Source organism: Peromyscus eremicus, chromosome 12 (genome assembly GCF_949786415.1).
Source record: "Peromyscus eremicus chromosome 12, PerEre_H2_v1, whole genome shotgun sequence".
NCBI lineage: Eukaryota > Metazoa > Chordata > Mammalia > Rodentia > Cricetidae > Peromyscus > Peromyscus eremicus.
The window spans coordinates 77,428,574-77,443,233 of record NC_081428.1 but is presented as its reverse complement, the minus strand read 5'-3'; the positions used below and the strand labels follow the sequence as shown (position 1 = coordinate 77,443,233).

Sequence of the window (14,660 nt, the reverse complement as noted above, 5' to 3'; positions counted from 1 at the left end):
GAGCATACATCCCAACCACAACAGGGTAGTTTGCAGATGTCCCTCTGGGAGAGACAGATGAGGACCGTGGGCATTAGAGGGTGCCTGCTGCTGGTGGGAACCAGAGCCAACCTGGGGCTTGGCTACACAGATCCATTTGCACGGGAATAGCTTCTGGCCATCAGAGGAGGAACAAGCCTTTTGCCAGGAAATCTACACTGCAAGAGGGGCTGGAGTTGACTTTGAACTTGAGGGACAATGAAGGTCAGAACAGGACAGGCACTGGGCACCATCCCCAGGCAGTGCAAAGTTCTCCTTCTGTTGCTGCTGTTGGGCCTAGTAGATGGTGTCCAGCATGTACTTCCCCCAGGATCAGCAGGAAGGAGCAGAGCCATGGGCCCTGGAGCTTCAGCGGGAAGCAGCAGGCCTAGACTGTGGACCCTGCCAGGCAGGTAAGGGACTTGTTTGTGGGGATGTATGAGTGTGCCCATGGACTGGAGGCTGGAGTGAGTGACTAGCAAGGTGGCAGTTAAGGCCAGAGGTATGAGAAGGAAGGGTCTGCCTGAGAGGAGGGCTTTGTGCCAATGATAGTCTAAACTCAGTTTAAACCTTGCTGTGCTAGGCCAGTTTTCTACCAGTGAGCCACATCCTTAGCCATCTCCCTCTTGCCCCCACTTTTTTTTAATTTTGAGAAAAAGTCTTGCTAGGTTTCCCAGGCATACTGTCTGTAGCCTAGGCAGGATTTGAACTTGCCATCCTCCTTCCTAAACCTCTGGAGTAGCTGGAATTAAGACCATGACCCCAGGTCATTTTAGTGTACCACTGTCTTAATTCATTTAGAATTAACTGTGTGTTTGTCTTGGTCAAGTAGTTGCAGTTCTAGAAATTTATTCTTAGATAATTATCAAAACATCCATTAAATGTTATGGAAGTGTCTTGGGGTGGAGGGAGTGGAAACTGGGGGCATGGAGATGACTCAGACATGAGGACCTGAGTTCAGACTCCCAGTGTGCATGCAAACAATGGGAGGTGGTAGGTCGTGCTGCTAATTCTAGCTTAGGGAAGTTTGGGGGACCCCTGGGGCTCACTGGCCAGCTAGTCTAGCTGAATCAGTGGGCTTCAGGTTCAGGACAAGACCCTGTCTCAGAAAATAAGATGGTCTGGTCTGAGCTGCACCACAGCTGTGCTCCTCTGCACAGGGAAGCACTGTGTGTTCTTCATTCAGCCTGAGTCACTGGATGCTCATCAGGTGGGTGGAGGGACCACTAGTCATTTTCTCTTTTTAAAGATTAGGAATCTGAGTGTATATAACCTTTGATCTCTATAGTTCAATATCACACTTTTGCAATTTATCCAACTTGTTTTATGAATATTTTGTTCTTTTATTACTGAGCAGGATCCCACTTTTTATAACTATAGCTAAAGAAAAAAATTAATGAAAAATTAAAAATTTCCATTAAATCATAACGAACAAACATTAGAAATGATCAAGAAAATGGAAAAAAGAAAAGCAAAATTATAAATTATTGTTCATATAGGTTAAGCATATCTAATCTGAAATGTTCCAAACTCCTAAGCTTTACATGCAAACATGACCCTGCATATGGAGAACTGCACATTTGGGCCTTATAGTCAAAATGTGGGCACATTGGGAATGTTGTATGAAAATACTACCAGACTATTATATGTGTATGTCAAATATAAATACATTTTTGATCAGATCAGACATGTGCAACCCCCCCCCCCCCCAAGCCTGAAGTATTTAAGAATTTTAGGTAAGGAAATCATTACTTGTGACAGGGTGGAGGGCATCATAATAGGTGCTATAGTCTAAGGTGTGTATCAGAAATACTTTGTCACAACTAATTAAAAACACAAGCTACCAAATGACACAAGAAGGCACACGAATCTATAGTCCTTGTGTTTAAAAACTGAATGCTGATATGAAAAACTACTCTTTCCTATTAGAAGCCTCCTCTGGCGTGTGACGGTGTTTAGCTGTCTGCTTTTATTTGAGAATGGGACATTGTGCAGAGGACACGGTAAGAATACTGGTGATGGTGGACTGTGGTCTTCACTACAGTGTGATCTTGGCTGGGTAATTTGGCAAGATGCATCAACATCATTGAATTTCTCCTTGACCTGGTTCTTACTGCCTCTTTCCTGGAAGATGAAAACCAGCTTCTAGCATTTGGGGCACTAAAAGAGAAAAGAGGCCTTAGGGATCTCAGCTTCCAAGGTGCAAGCATTCACTTAACTTTCGGTTTCAGGGTGATAACTGACCTCAATTGGACATGGCATCCCCCTACTCCAGATTTATTGGCATTTTCCTTTCCAGGTTATGTTCAAGGTAGATGACATGCAGCTCTGGGGAAGAGTCCTAAGACTTTCTTTTGTAAACTAGGTTTCATAATCATTTTCATTTAACCACCACCATTTAAGTTGTAGCTCTTATTCTGAGACCTCTGATCAGTTCGTGTGTGCAGTATGAGGTAGGGAAGTGTGTGCGGTATGAGGTAGGGTCGTGTGTGCAGTATGAGGTAGGGTCGTGTGTGCGGTATGAGGTAGGGTCGTGTGTGCGGTATGAGGTTCGTGTGTGCGGTATGAGGTAGGGAAGTGTGTGCAGTATGAGGTAGGGAAGTGTGTGCGGTATGAGGTAGGGAAGTGTGTGTGGTATGAGGTAGGGAAGTGTGTGTGGTATGAGGTAGGGAAGTGTCCGTCCCTTTGTCTGGGCCATTTGTTGGTGCTAATTTTCACCTTGAATTTTTATGGCACCGTTGCCAGAAAGTCAGTCGTGAATGTTCATACTACCCAGAGTGACTAGGCTCAATGTAACCCCTATCAAGATTCAATCACTTTTTTTTCTCACATAAATAGAAAATTATAGGACTAGGTGTGGTGGTGCACACCTTTTATCCCAGCACTTGGGAGGCAGAGGCAGGCAGTCTCTGAGTTTGAGGCCAGCCTGGTCTATTTAGTGATTCCCACATCACTAAATAGGGGTACATTGTGAGATCCGGTTTCAACCAACCAACCAACCAACCAACCAACCAACCACCCAACCAACCAACCAACAAACAGAAAAACATCTTGAAATTCATATATGGCACAATAGCACAAAAATGACCATTTCTTAAGAATCTGGTAAACATCTCTGTGATAAATACAATGACCAAAGCAACTTGGGGAGGAAAGTGTTTATTCAGCTTATGCTTTCACATCACAATTCATCATCAAAAGAAATCAGGACAGGAACTCCAACACGGTAGGAAACTGGAGCCAGGAGCTGATGCAGAGGCCACAGAGGAACGCTGTTTACTGACATGCTCTCCATGGCTTGCTCAGCCTTCTTTCTTATAGAACCCAGGACCACTTCCTCAGGGCTGACCCCACCCACAATGGGCTGGGCCTTCCTACATCAATCACTTATTAAGAAAATGCTCAACAGCCAGATCTTATGGAGACATTTTCTCAGTTGAGGCTCCCTCCTCTCCAATGACTGTAGCTTGAGCCAAGTTGATGTGATACTAACCAGCACAACTGCTGGTCATGTAAGTATCTCCTAGCCACGCTGTAAAAATTACTTTGTTTATGCCGGGCAGTGGTGGTGCACACCTTTAATCCCATCACTCGGGAGGCAGAGCCAGGTGGATCTCTGTGAGTTCGAGGCCAGCCTGGACTACCAAGTGAGTTCCAGGAAAGGCGCAAAGCTACACAGAGAAACCCTGTCTCGAAAAACCAAAAAAAAAAAAAATTACTTTGTTTCTGAGAAACAAATTTTGAATGACTTTTAGTAGGTGATAGTAGGTTGCAATTGTTACTTATTTTGAAATCTATTTTGTATTAGTTAACAAAGAATAAAATTCAAGAATCTTCTACAATGTGGAAGAAACTTGAAGACATTATGTTCAGTGAAGTAGGCCTGACCCCAGAGGACCAACACTGTCATAGAGTGCCTCTCATGTGCAGATTCATAGACAGGGCAGAGTCAATGTGACAAGGGGCAGGTGTGGGGGAATGAGAAGTTATTGCCCAGTGAGTACAGAAAAGCTGTATGGTGGGGAAGGGCCCACAACAGTATGAGTATGTATTAATGCCATTGGATAGAACAGGTAGAGATGGTGTAAATGGAAAAATCTTGTCATGGAAGCTATAGTGTGACACAGTGAGTCACATAGTAAAACTTTTTGTCTATATATCTTTACTTGCAAGTGTTCATTGCAAAGAGTCATTGGTCTGGTTTGAGGCCTCTGATTCTGCTACACCATCCATACTGGGTCCTCACTTGGATATCCTGTTGTTGCTGCTCTGTGTCATGGAGATCCTACAGCTTTGGATCTGCAGGACGTGCCTCTTCTTGTGCTCCAGCAGATCATATATGGGGAGGATGTTATGGTGGGCCAACTCATAACGCTGGTTCTGGGCCTGGGTAGTTTCAGGGTTGATCAGCGTGCAGTGGCCATTCTCCTGAGTGCTGCATTTGGTGAAGGACAGGGACATCTCTCCTGCTCTTATGACCTTAGGGCCAGCCCTTCCAACTGCCACAGGTGGTGAGGGTGTTCCCCCCTCCTCCACCATAAGGGAAATGAGGGGTGAGGCCAGATATCCCAAGCTCACACACACCCCTGTCAACAGGGTCAGCTCTACTGTGCTGCCCAGGCAAGGTAAAGGGTCTGCCTTTCCCAGTGCTGCAGCTGGTAAGAGGGAAGGTCAGCTCCCTCACCTGTGGCAGGTGGCAGGGGCAAGGAGGGGAGGTCATCTTTCCCTCACCCTCATTACCTCATGGCAGATGAGGGAGGCATGGCCAGCATTCCCACTCACATCCTCAGGGCTGACTCACTTGTATCCCCACCAACAGGGTCATCTCTACTGTGCTGCCTAGGTGAGGAGCAGGGCCTGCTTTCTTGAATGTTGCAGCTGGTAAGGGGGAGGGTCAGCTCCCTCATCTGCTGTAGGTGTCGAGGGGCAAGGAGGGCATCTTTCCCTCACCCACACTGCATGGTAATGTTGCACGAATCGAAATGGTCTTATAATAAAAACCCGGAGCCAGATATTGGGGTGGATGCTGAAAGATCAGAGAGACAAAGGGACAAGCCACTAGAGAGACTTTTCACCACTGCTGAATCCTCAGACCTAATGGAAGGTGATCCTGTCTCCACGAATCCTCTGACTGAAAGCCTCTAAATCCTCAGCCTAAAAGGCCACTAGTTCCTGTCTCCTCACATTTTATATGCCTTTCTCCACTCAGTCATTTCACTTCTTTCCTAGTGCTGGGATTAATGGCGTGTGTGCTTCCCAAATACTGGCAGCAAAGGCATTGTTAATATTCTGACCCACCCCTTGAATGCATCCTGACATAAAAGCTTCATTTTAAGGAAAAACCCCTCCCCTTCCTCTCTCTCTTCTGCTCTCTTTCTTCCCTGCCATGAGGTGCGCACACCTCCGCTTTTCCTTTCTTCTCTTCTCTTCCTCCCTCTCCTTTCTGTCTTTCCGTCTCTTTATCTCTATATTATAATGAACTCTATCGGTGAGGATGCAGCACCTGGGTTGTGAATGAATGTCCACCACCAGCCACTGCTGCTACATGGTGTGTCTCGCCCACTGCCCACCACTGCATCTGCCCAGCATGCCAGCATGTTTCCCTGCACATGTGGGATACCCTGGCCAGCCAGGGTCCCCAGTGCATATATCATAACAGGCATGAGATCTTAAGTGCTGGAATTAAAGGCATGTGACTCCCAAGTGCTGGGATTAAAGGTGTGTGCCACCAGTGCCTGGCTCTGTTTTTCTCCTAGACTGAATCAATCTCATGTAGTCCAGGGTGGCTTTGAACTCACAGAGATCCAGATGGATCTTTGCCTCCCAAGTACTAGGATTAAAAGTGTGTGCCACCTCTGCCTGGCCTCTATGTTTAATCTAGTGGCTGGCTCTGTCCTCTGATCCTCAGGCAAGCTTTATTTGGTACACAATATATCACCACACAGTAACTCTTATAAAGGAAAAACATTTAATTGGGATGGCTTACATTTTTCAGAGGTTTAGTACATTATCATCATGGTGGGAAATAGCAATGTGCAGGCAGACATGGTGCTGGAGAAGTAGCTAAGTGTCCTACAACTTGGCTTGCAGGCAACAGGAAGTGGTTTGTTTCACTGGGAGTGGCTGAGCATAGTAACACACTTCCTCCAACAAGACCACACCTACTCCAACAAGACCACACCTACTCCAACAAGACCACACCTACTCCAACAAGACCACACCTACTCCAACAAGGCCACACCTCCTATAGTGCCACTCCCTTTGGGGGCCATTTTCTTTCAAACCACCACATTCCACTTCCTGGCCCCCAAAGGCTTGTAGCCATATCATAATGCAAAAAAGCATTCAGTTCAACTTCAAAAGTCCCCATAGTCTGTAATAGTCTCAAATTTATTTGAAAGTCTAAAGTTAAAAGTCTCTCCTGAAATTCATGCAATCCCTTAACTGTAATCCCCTGTGAAATTAAACCCAAAAAGCAGATCACATATTTCCAACATATAATGGCCCAGGCTATACATTATCATTCCAAAACATAGGGAAGGGAGCATAGTGAGGAAATATTGGACCAAAGCAAGAATGAAAACCAGCTGGGCAAAACTCCAAACTCTGCATCTCCATGTCTGATGTCAAAACACTCTTCAGATCTCCAACTCCTTTTAGCTTTGTTGACTGCAGCATACTTCTCTCAGGGCTGGTTCACTCCTGTTAGCAGCTTTCCTCAGCAGGTATCCCATGGCTGGCATCTCCAACATTTTAGGTTCTCCAAGGCAATCCATGCTTTACCTTCACAGCTTCACACAATGGCCTCTTTAGGCCTCCATGCAGGGACACCCCTGACACATGCCTGACTTCAGTGGCTTTCCTTAGTTGTGGAGGAATATTCCATCATGCCTTTCTTCTATCCTTGACTCTAAAGCCAGAACCACATGGCTGAAGCTGCCAAATTCTGCTGCTTGCTGGGGCTGGAACATGGCCCCTCCTTCAATTACATCTTCACCAGCTTTCTGTTTTCCATGGTTTCCTTCACTGCCTAAGCTTGGCTGTCCTGAAACTGGATCTGTAGACCAGGCTGGCCTCAAACTCAGAGATCTGTCAGCCACCACCTTCTGAGTGCTGGGATTAAAGGCATGCACCACCACACCTGGCTCTAAGCTTTTTTTCTTTAATTTCTTTTACAACTTGGAAACTTAGCTGAGTGGGATCTTGCCCTGAGATCACCACTCCCTTTATTCCATTTCTTAATCTGTTTATCTCCTTGAACACAGGACTTAGCTCCATTCCATTTCCTGGTGCCCCTTTTCTCAATCTGTACATTTTGTATTTTTGTTTGCTCAGTTTGCTCCTTTTCATTATAAATCTTCATCAGAGTTAACACTAATAACCATATTCTAGAGTCTATAGTAGGCTGTTTTGAGATTTCCTCTGCCAAAGGAATTAATCCAAAACTCTTCACTTTAGCTTTAAACAGACTTTTCAGACAAGGGCAAAAAGCAGCGACTTTCTTCACCAAAATATCACAAGAATGATCTCTAGGCCACAAACTAACATTCTTCTCCTCTGAAACCTCTTGATCCAGGTGCCTACAGTTCAAATCATGCTCAGCACCACGGTCTTCCATGTTTCTACTAGGATGGCCCATTAAGCAGCATTGAAAACATTCAACTGCTTTTCTAATCCACAGTCCCAAGGTCCATATTTCTTCAAATAAAAGCATGGTCAGGCCTATCACAACAATACCCCAGTCCCTGGTACCAACTTCTGTTTTAGGGTTTCTATTTCTGTGAAGAGACACCATGACCACAGCATCTCTTATAAAGGAAAAACATTTAATTGGGGTGGCTTATATTTTTAGAGGTTTAGTATATTATTATCATGGTGCAACATGGTGGCAGCCATGGTACTGGAGAAGTAGTCAAGTTCCTATGTTGGCAAGGCTCGAGAATATGTGAGACCTTAAAGTCTACCTCCATAGTGACACACCTCCTCCAATAATACCACACCTACTTCAACAAGGCCACACCTCCCATTAGTGCCATTCCCTTTGGGGGCCATTTTCTTTCAAGCTAGCACAGGAAGAAGGGGTTTATTTGGCTTACATTTCTACACTGCTGTTCATAATTGAAGGAAGTCAGGACAGGAACTCAAACAGGGCAGGATTCTGGAGGCAGGAGCTGATGCAGAAGCTGTGGAAGGGTTAACTGGCTTGATCCCCATGGCTTTCTCAGCCTGCTTTCTTATAGAACCTAGGATCACCAACCAAGGGATGGCAATGCCCACAATGGGTCGGGTCCTCCCACATCAATCACTACTTAAGAAAATGCCTTACAGCTGGATCTTACGGAGGCATTTTCTTAACTGAGGTTTCCTCCTTTCAGATAATTCTAGTTTGTGTGTCAAATTGACATTAGACTTGCTAGCACAGATGGATGCATACATGAATCAATAAAAAAGTAGCCTGAAAGATCAGAGAAGGCCTCATGATGGAAATGAAAGCATTGGAATCCCCACAATATAGTGTGTTTGGGTCCTGGGAGGAAGCTGGTTTGGATAGATCATGAGGAGCTGATATGGAAGAGACTCAGACACTGTAAAAAGACACATGTGTGCATGTACACACACACACACACACACACACACACACACACACACACACACACAGAACTTCCTGGTTCCACCACACCCACCAGAGAAGATACACCATACAGGAATTTTTTGAGAATCTTCTGGGCCTGGTGTTGCTATCAACACTGAAAAATTCAGAGATGGAAGAGGCAGATGGATAGCGGGACTTGTGGGATACTGGTCGTCCATCTAATTTCTGCCAAGGACATAGTTCATTTACTGTAGTCCTGTGCCTGTCTCACCCAACAGGTTCCTGTTCCAGACCATCCCACGGGCAACAGGCCCCAGGTGCTGGCCCCGTGGGTTTCCGTCTGAGCACCAGTCATGGCATGTCTTTGGTCGAGGGACCCAGCTCACAGTCCTGGGTAAGTGGCTCTCAGGATCTCATTCAACCGTTTCAGAAAAGTCTGTTTTCCCTCTAGAGAGTTCTTCCCATCTGCCTTCCCTAGCCTTACAGTCTGACATGTGCTGTTTTCTGTGGGTGAGGGAGAGGCAGTAGTCTTAGGGTAAACTGCAGGAAGGACCCCAATAGTGTCATCTACTCTTCTGAGGCAGATGCCCAATGGGGCTCAAAGACTGAGATTTTCAGGCCTTAAAGACCACTAGACCCCAGCATCTGAACTGAGGCCCAGATGTCCATCTAAACTGAGATGGCCACATAATATGGCCACATATGTGGCTGGTGCCATGAACCCAACCATCAGAGCTTAGATACTCCATGTGGAAAACTACCAAGGCCAGGAGAGGGATCTGGCTCAGTCTAGGCTGTAGCACTCCGATCTTCTGCTGGCCCACAAGGTCATGGGGGCACACAAAAGGCTCAGAGTGACAAGGTAACTAGAACCTGGTTGATTCTAGTTACCAGGATAATTACTGGGGAAAAAATATAGACTATTGTTCCTGGGCTCTCTCAGGCTTGAGGCCTGCTGGCTAACTTGGCTAGCTGTTTCACTTGTCCATCTTCCTCATATGTCCTTAGGCTTAGAGAGGAATGAGGGAGCAAATGATGCTAAGTGAAATCAGGAGTCACCAGAGCTTCTGAAGTGGTCATGGGGTCACTATCATCATAGTCTGGGGGATGGAGCCCCAGGAACACAGCCAGTGCAGGGTTCTGTGGTCAGGTAACCACTGTGGACAAAGTGTCAGCTCCTTGGAGAGTTCTCTCTCTAAGAAACTAAAAAGCCTTTCAGAACATACTTTTTTCAGTTTCTCTTTCTGTAAGGATAAAATTAGATCAATCTGGACCTCTATAGGAAAATCACCTGTGATTAGTGAAAGGGATTGTGGCTGGTGCTGTGATAGTGGCTGGCACTGGTTACTGTGTGGAAAGGTCACAGTCACGACTGAACCCGGTGGTGCCTTTAGAGCTTTATATTAGGAGAAGGAGAGAGAGAGAGAGAGAGAGAGAGAGAGAGAGAGAGAGAGAGAGAGCCAGAGAGATGCAGATGCAGAGAGAGAGCATGGGGATGCATGTCTGGCTTTTAGGCTGGGACGCAGTCGCCTGCTGATGACATAATAAGGCACCAGATAAGACCCCGAGCTGCACATATACAGAATCCTTACATTCCAGACTTTTGTTTATTATAAAAAAAAAAGCAAGTAGATAGGAAGAGGGGCATCATTTCTTCCAGAAAAACTGCTTCCAGCTGACTTGGAGGGCATCAGTTTGCTCTTGGGGAGAATAGGGAAGGGGAGTCTTCCGAGGTAGACAGGTGTTGTTGGATGATGGGCTTTCCATCCTGGAGCCGTGCATCTTTCTTGGCTTGGCACGACACTCTGGCTGTTTTTGTATCTGACAGGATGCTGGTGAGACAGAAAAAGCCTGAAGTAGGTCCGACCTGTCCAGATGGATTTAAGCTGGTTTCTGGAGCTTGAGAAAAGTTTTGAACATGTTAAGAAGCAGCCATGAGAAGATTAGTGACCATATGTGGTGTTTAGTACTCTGCTTATATTGGTTAGTGTTAATGGGAGAGACAGAGAGATTGGAACATATTAAGCTTTATCCGAGACAGATTATTTTAAGGCACCTGTTTTCTTTACTAGTTTGGCATCCAGGAGACAGGTGATCAACTGTTAAAAGCATTTCACAGTAACAGATGTTTATATTAAAGTCTGTTTTTGTAGGGCCCAGATTAAAGTCTGTTTTTGTAGCCCCAGACACTTTTGGGTCTGGGGGTGTAAATACCTTTAGCTGTTACAGTTTCTTACTTGGTGATCTCTGGACTCCAGTTCTGTAGTGGTCCTGTACCATTAGCTGAACAATGAGTTAGAACAGGGATCGGGGAAGAGAAAAGCTTGTGGTGCATGAAAACTTATTTCTTTGGAATTAGGGACAAGGCAAAGATCAGGGCCCTGTCTGTGTTCACGTGAGAAACACAGGCGGGTAGGTCTGGAGTGAGGCACATGGAAACTCCTATCTTAGCTGGAAGTCTTTTCCCATTAAGTAACCCTGAAAGTGCAATTAAATCTGATGAGGTGGGTAAGGCTGTCCTCCCTACCCCGACAATAGGGAAATGAGGAGAGGTGACATCCCAAAACTCCCAGGACCAAGTCAGTGGCTCTGGTGTCCAGAAGGAAAGAAATGAATTGCTTCCCTGCTGTGTTCTAGGTTCCCTGCCATGTCTGTAGCCAAGCCTAGGTCTGCTGGAGGTCTTAGCTTGATGTTTGCATATGTCTTGGCGCCTGGGGGGGGCAGTGAGCTGACCAGTTGTCTTTCTAGGTGGCACTTTCAACAAGGCTACCGATGGCCTGGCAGGGCACTTGCTAGCCTGTGGCCTTTTTCCACACTTAGAACAGGGACCCAACAGCATTCTGGAGTCAGCAAGTGCCAGCACTTGGCAATTGTGTTTTTGGACTTTTTTTTTTAATCTCTCCCCTGGCACACCTTGAATGCCACAGATGACACTTTTGCCTGTGGGGTCAGGAGCCTTGCTCTCCAGATGCTTAAGTTTTAGTCAGGGAGGTCTGGGGAACAAGAGATGGATTTTACTCTGTGTCTTGAATTTTTTTCCCTTGATGTTTGCTGGCTTAAGGACAGCTTTTTGGAAGATCTTCCAGGAGGCAGACTATAAATTGATCTGAAACTGTTTTATGAAACTGTTTATATATAAATGGAACTGCTTATAGAATTGGTTTTATGTTACAAATGGAACTGTTTAAATGGAGAAGTTTGGGTTTTCTTCTAACTAGGTTTGAGATTTTGTTTAAAAAAATTTATAAAGAAAAGGGAGAGTTAATATTCCTTAGTCTATTTAATTTAAAAAATATTTCATTGTTATTTAAGTGGATTAATGTTATGTTTTGTTAGTAAGAAATGCAAATGGATATACTAAGAGATTGCTTTAAAGTATAAAGAGTTTTATTAAGAAACTGCTTTTGGATGTTTTGCTAAAGGTTTTAAAGTGTTAATGGTTAGATTGAGAATATTACTTTCAAATATAGATTTGTAGGAATTATAATTGTGTATAATAATATTTATGTCATCATGTTATCTAAATGGAGAAATTTGTTTTTTTTTCTAACTAGAATCAAGATTTTGTTTAAAAAATTATAAAGAAAAGGGGGAGTTATGAGTGAATTAAGGTTGAATATATGTTTGTAGGCATTGTAATGGTGTATAGTAATGGTCATGTATTATGTTAACCTATTGATATTGACACACCATGGTTTGGTGAAGTCAAGGAAGTATTTAAGTTTGATGTGAAAACATCAGAAGTTTATCCTATGTTCTATTAGCAAGAAATTCAAATGGTTCTATTAAGAGTTCAAGTTGTAAGATTGAGAGAATTGTAACTATATATAGCAATATTTATGTTAGAATTATGTTAACCTGTTAATGTTAATGATGAAGCTAAGGGAGTTTTTAAGTTTGCAGTTGCATCAATAGTTTTCTGGTTTAGAAAGGGCTGGATGCAGCTAAGACTGATGTAGTCACCTTAGACCCAGTCCAAAAAAGAAATGCCGTCTTTATCATCCTGTACTCCTATACTGGAAGGCGTGACAGCTATGAAGATTGCTGTAAGCTCTTGATGGGGAGTTATTTTTAATACATTAAGAAAGGGGGACCTGTGGGAGCCCATTTTCAGGTTTCCTAGTGACTTTACCCAGCATGTCTACATGGAGAGGATGATTAGACCATGGACCTGAGTGCAGGTATCTGAGATGGTCTGCACTTGGCTATGCTGGGGGAGGTCTTTGCTCCACCCCTTGGCATTCCTATAAATACCCTAGGGCAGAGACAGTCAAGGCCCGGTGAATTAGGATCCAGGCCCTCCCAAGTCTCTCCTGTGTTTTCTATCTGTTTCTCTCCCCTCTATCCTTCTATCTAATATTTCCTGCTGATCCTACTCAAGAGCACTCTGGGGTAATGTAGGGTTGAGGGATGGCCCCCCCACAAGGATGTCTGTTCTCTAGGGGACTTGAGGGATAGAGAAGAAGAAGGAAGCAGGATCACAGGATGAAACACGAATGGTCACAAAGCTCCTGATGAGAGAGGGTGCTTCTCTGTCACTTGGGCTCTCCCGTGACAACTCTCATCCCCTTCTCTATCTGCACAGGTCAGCCCAAGTCTGACCCCTTGGTCACTCTGTTCCTGCCTTCCCTGAAGGATCTCCAGCCCAACAAGGCCACACTAGTGTGTCTGGTGAGTGAATTCTACCCAGGCACTTTGGTGGTGAACTGGAAAGTAGATGGAATCCCTGTCACACAGGGTGTAGAGACAACTCAACCTTCCAAACAGACTAACAACAAGTATATGGTCAGCAGCTACTTGACACTGACATCTCACCAGTGGACACCTCACAGCAGATACAGCTGCCAGGTCACTCATGAAGGGAGCACTGTGGAGAAGAGCGTGTCACCTGTTGAGTGTTCTTAGACCTTGATCCTCCCTGAAGCCTCAAGGTCCTGGATCTGAAGTGCCAGAAAAGGTCTTTTTTTTTTTTAAACTACTAACCATCCCACCTCCTCTGCTGTGCCCAATTCTCAATAAATATCTTGTTACCCACAAAAAGTCTTCTCTATCTCATTGGTTTCCATGCCATATTTCACTTGCATGCCCAGGAACTTCAGAGTTTGGGAGTTCTGGAACCCAGTGGGAAACTAACCCAGGGGAGAGCTCATAATCTGTGAATTTTCTGGGACATAATGTTATTGCTAAAATCCCTTCCTACGGGAGATATAAGCAGCATCTACCCCTCCTCCAAAGGTCCTAATGATAAACCAAGGCACGATTCCACCAAAGTTTATTCTGGGAAACCAACAAGTTTCTTTGCTCCCTTACAGAGCATAGGTGAGGGGTTTACAGAGGTGTGGGTGCCCTACCCTCTTAACAGGCTGCACCTGAAAAACCTTTCTCAGAAGGGAAATTTCTACACATTAGTTATAGGCAAGACCATTGGCACTGGGGGAAGTGACAGGTTCCAACTCCCCTCCTTTTTTTACTGGCCTAATTCACACTCTGTAGCATCTCAAGGCACATTGCCCATCTTGGCTTTGATGGCTAGCTCCTGCATCCAGGAACTTTATGCTCTCTCAGATGGCCAATCTTTGAGGTCCCTCACCAAATCCTCCTTTGGCTCTTTTAGCTGGTGTTTCCTGCCATCTGCCTTCCACAATTTGCTTTCCCAGGTGGTGAATTAGCTGATCCATGCATGCATGTTGTTGGATTCTGTCTTAGTTAGGGCTTCTATTGCTGTGATAAAAAAATTATGACCAAATAAAACTTTTGGAGGACAGGGTTTATTTAAGCTTACAGTGTCTAGTCCATCATTCAGAGAAGAAGTCAGGGCAGTGACTCCAGTTAGGAATTAATGCAGAGGATAAGGCTGCTTACTGCCTTGCCCCTCATGTCTTGCTCAGCCTACTTTCTTTCCTTTTTTTTTTTTTTTTTTTTTTTTTGTGAAGGAAAGGATTTATTTGACTTACACTTCAACATTGTAGCTCATCATTGACGGAAGTTAGTACAGGAACTCAAACAGGGCCAGAACCAGGAGGCAGGAGCTGATGCAAAAGCCATAGAG

General features: G+C 44.8%; 1 protein-coding gene across 1 annotated transcript; it reads left to right on the top strand.

Annotated features, from left to right (window-relative positions):
- The first annotated feature begins 237 nt into the window (after positions 1-237).
- On the top strand, positions 238-13,516 carry Igll5 (immunoglobulin lambda like polypeptide 5). The gene is made up of 3 exons (XM_059277760.1): positions 238-431; positions 8,890-9,005; positions 13,197-13,516. Exons 1-3 carry the CDS (start codon positions 238-240, stop codon positions 13,514-13,516), a joined length of 630 nt encoding a protein of 209 aa, XP_059133743.1.
- Positions 13,517-14,660: the final 1,144 nt, after the last annotated feature.

What these genes read in the sequence shown, in the direction of transcription:
- Igll5 (XM_059277760.1), top strand. Translation starts at nt 238, where the DNA reads ATGAAGGTCAGAACAGGACAGGCACTGGGCACCATCCCCAGGCAGTGC. An exon ending in CTGTGGACCCTGCCAGGCAG is followed by an intron (nt 432 to 8,889) that starts GTAAGGGACTTG and finishes CTCACCCAACAG; the next exon opens with GTTCCTGTTCCAGACCATCC. An exon ending in GACCCAGCTCACAGTCCTGG is followed by an intron (nt 9,006 to 13,196) that starts GTAAGTGGCTCT and finishes CTATCTGCACAG; the next exon opens with GTCAGCCCAAGTCTGACCCC.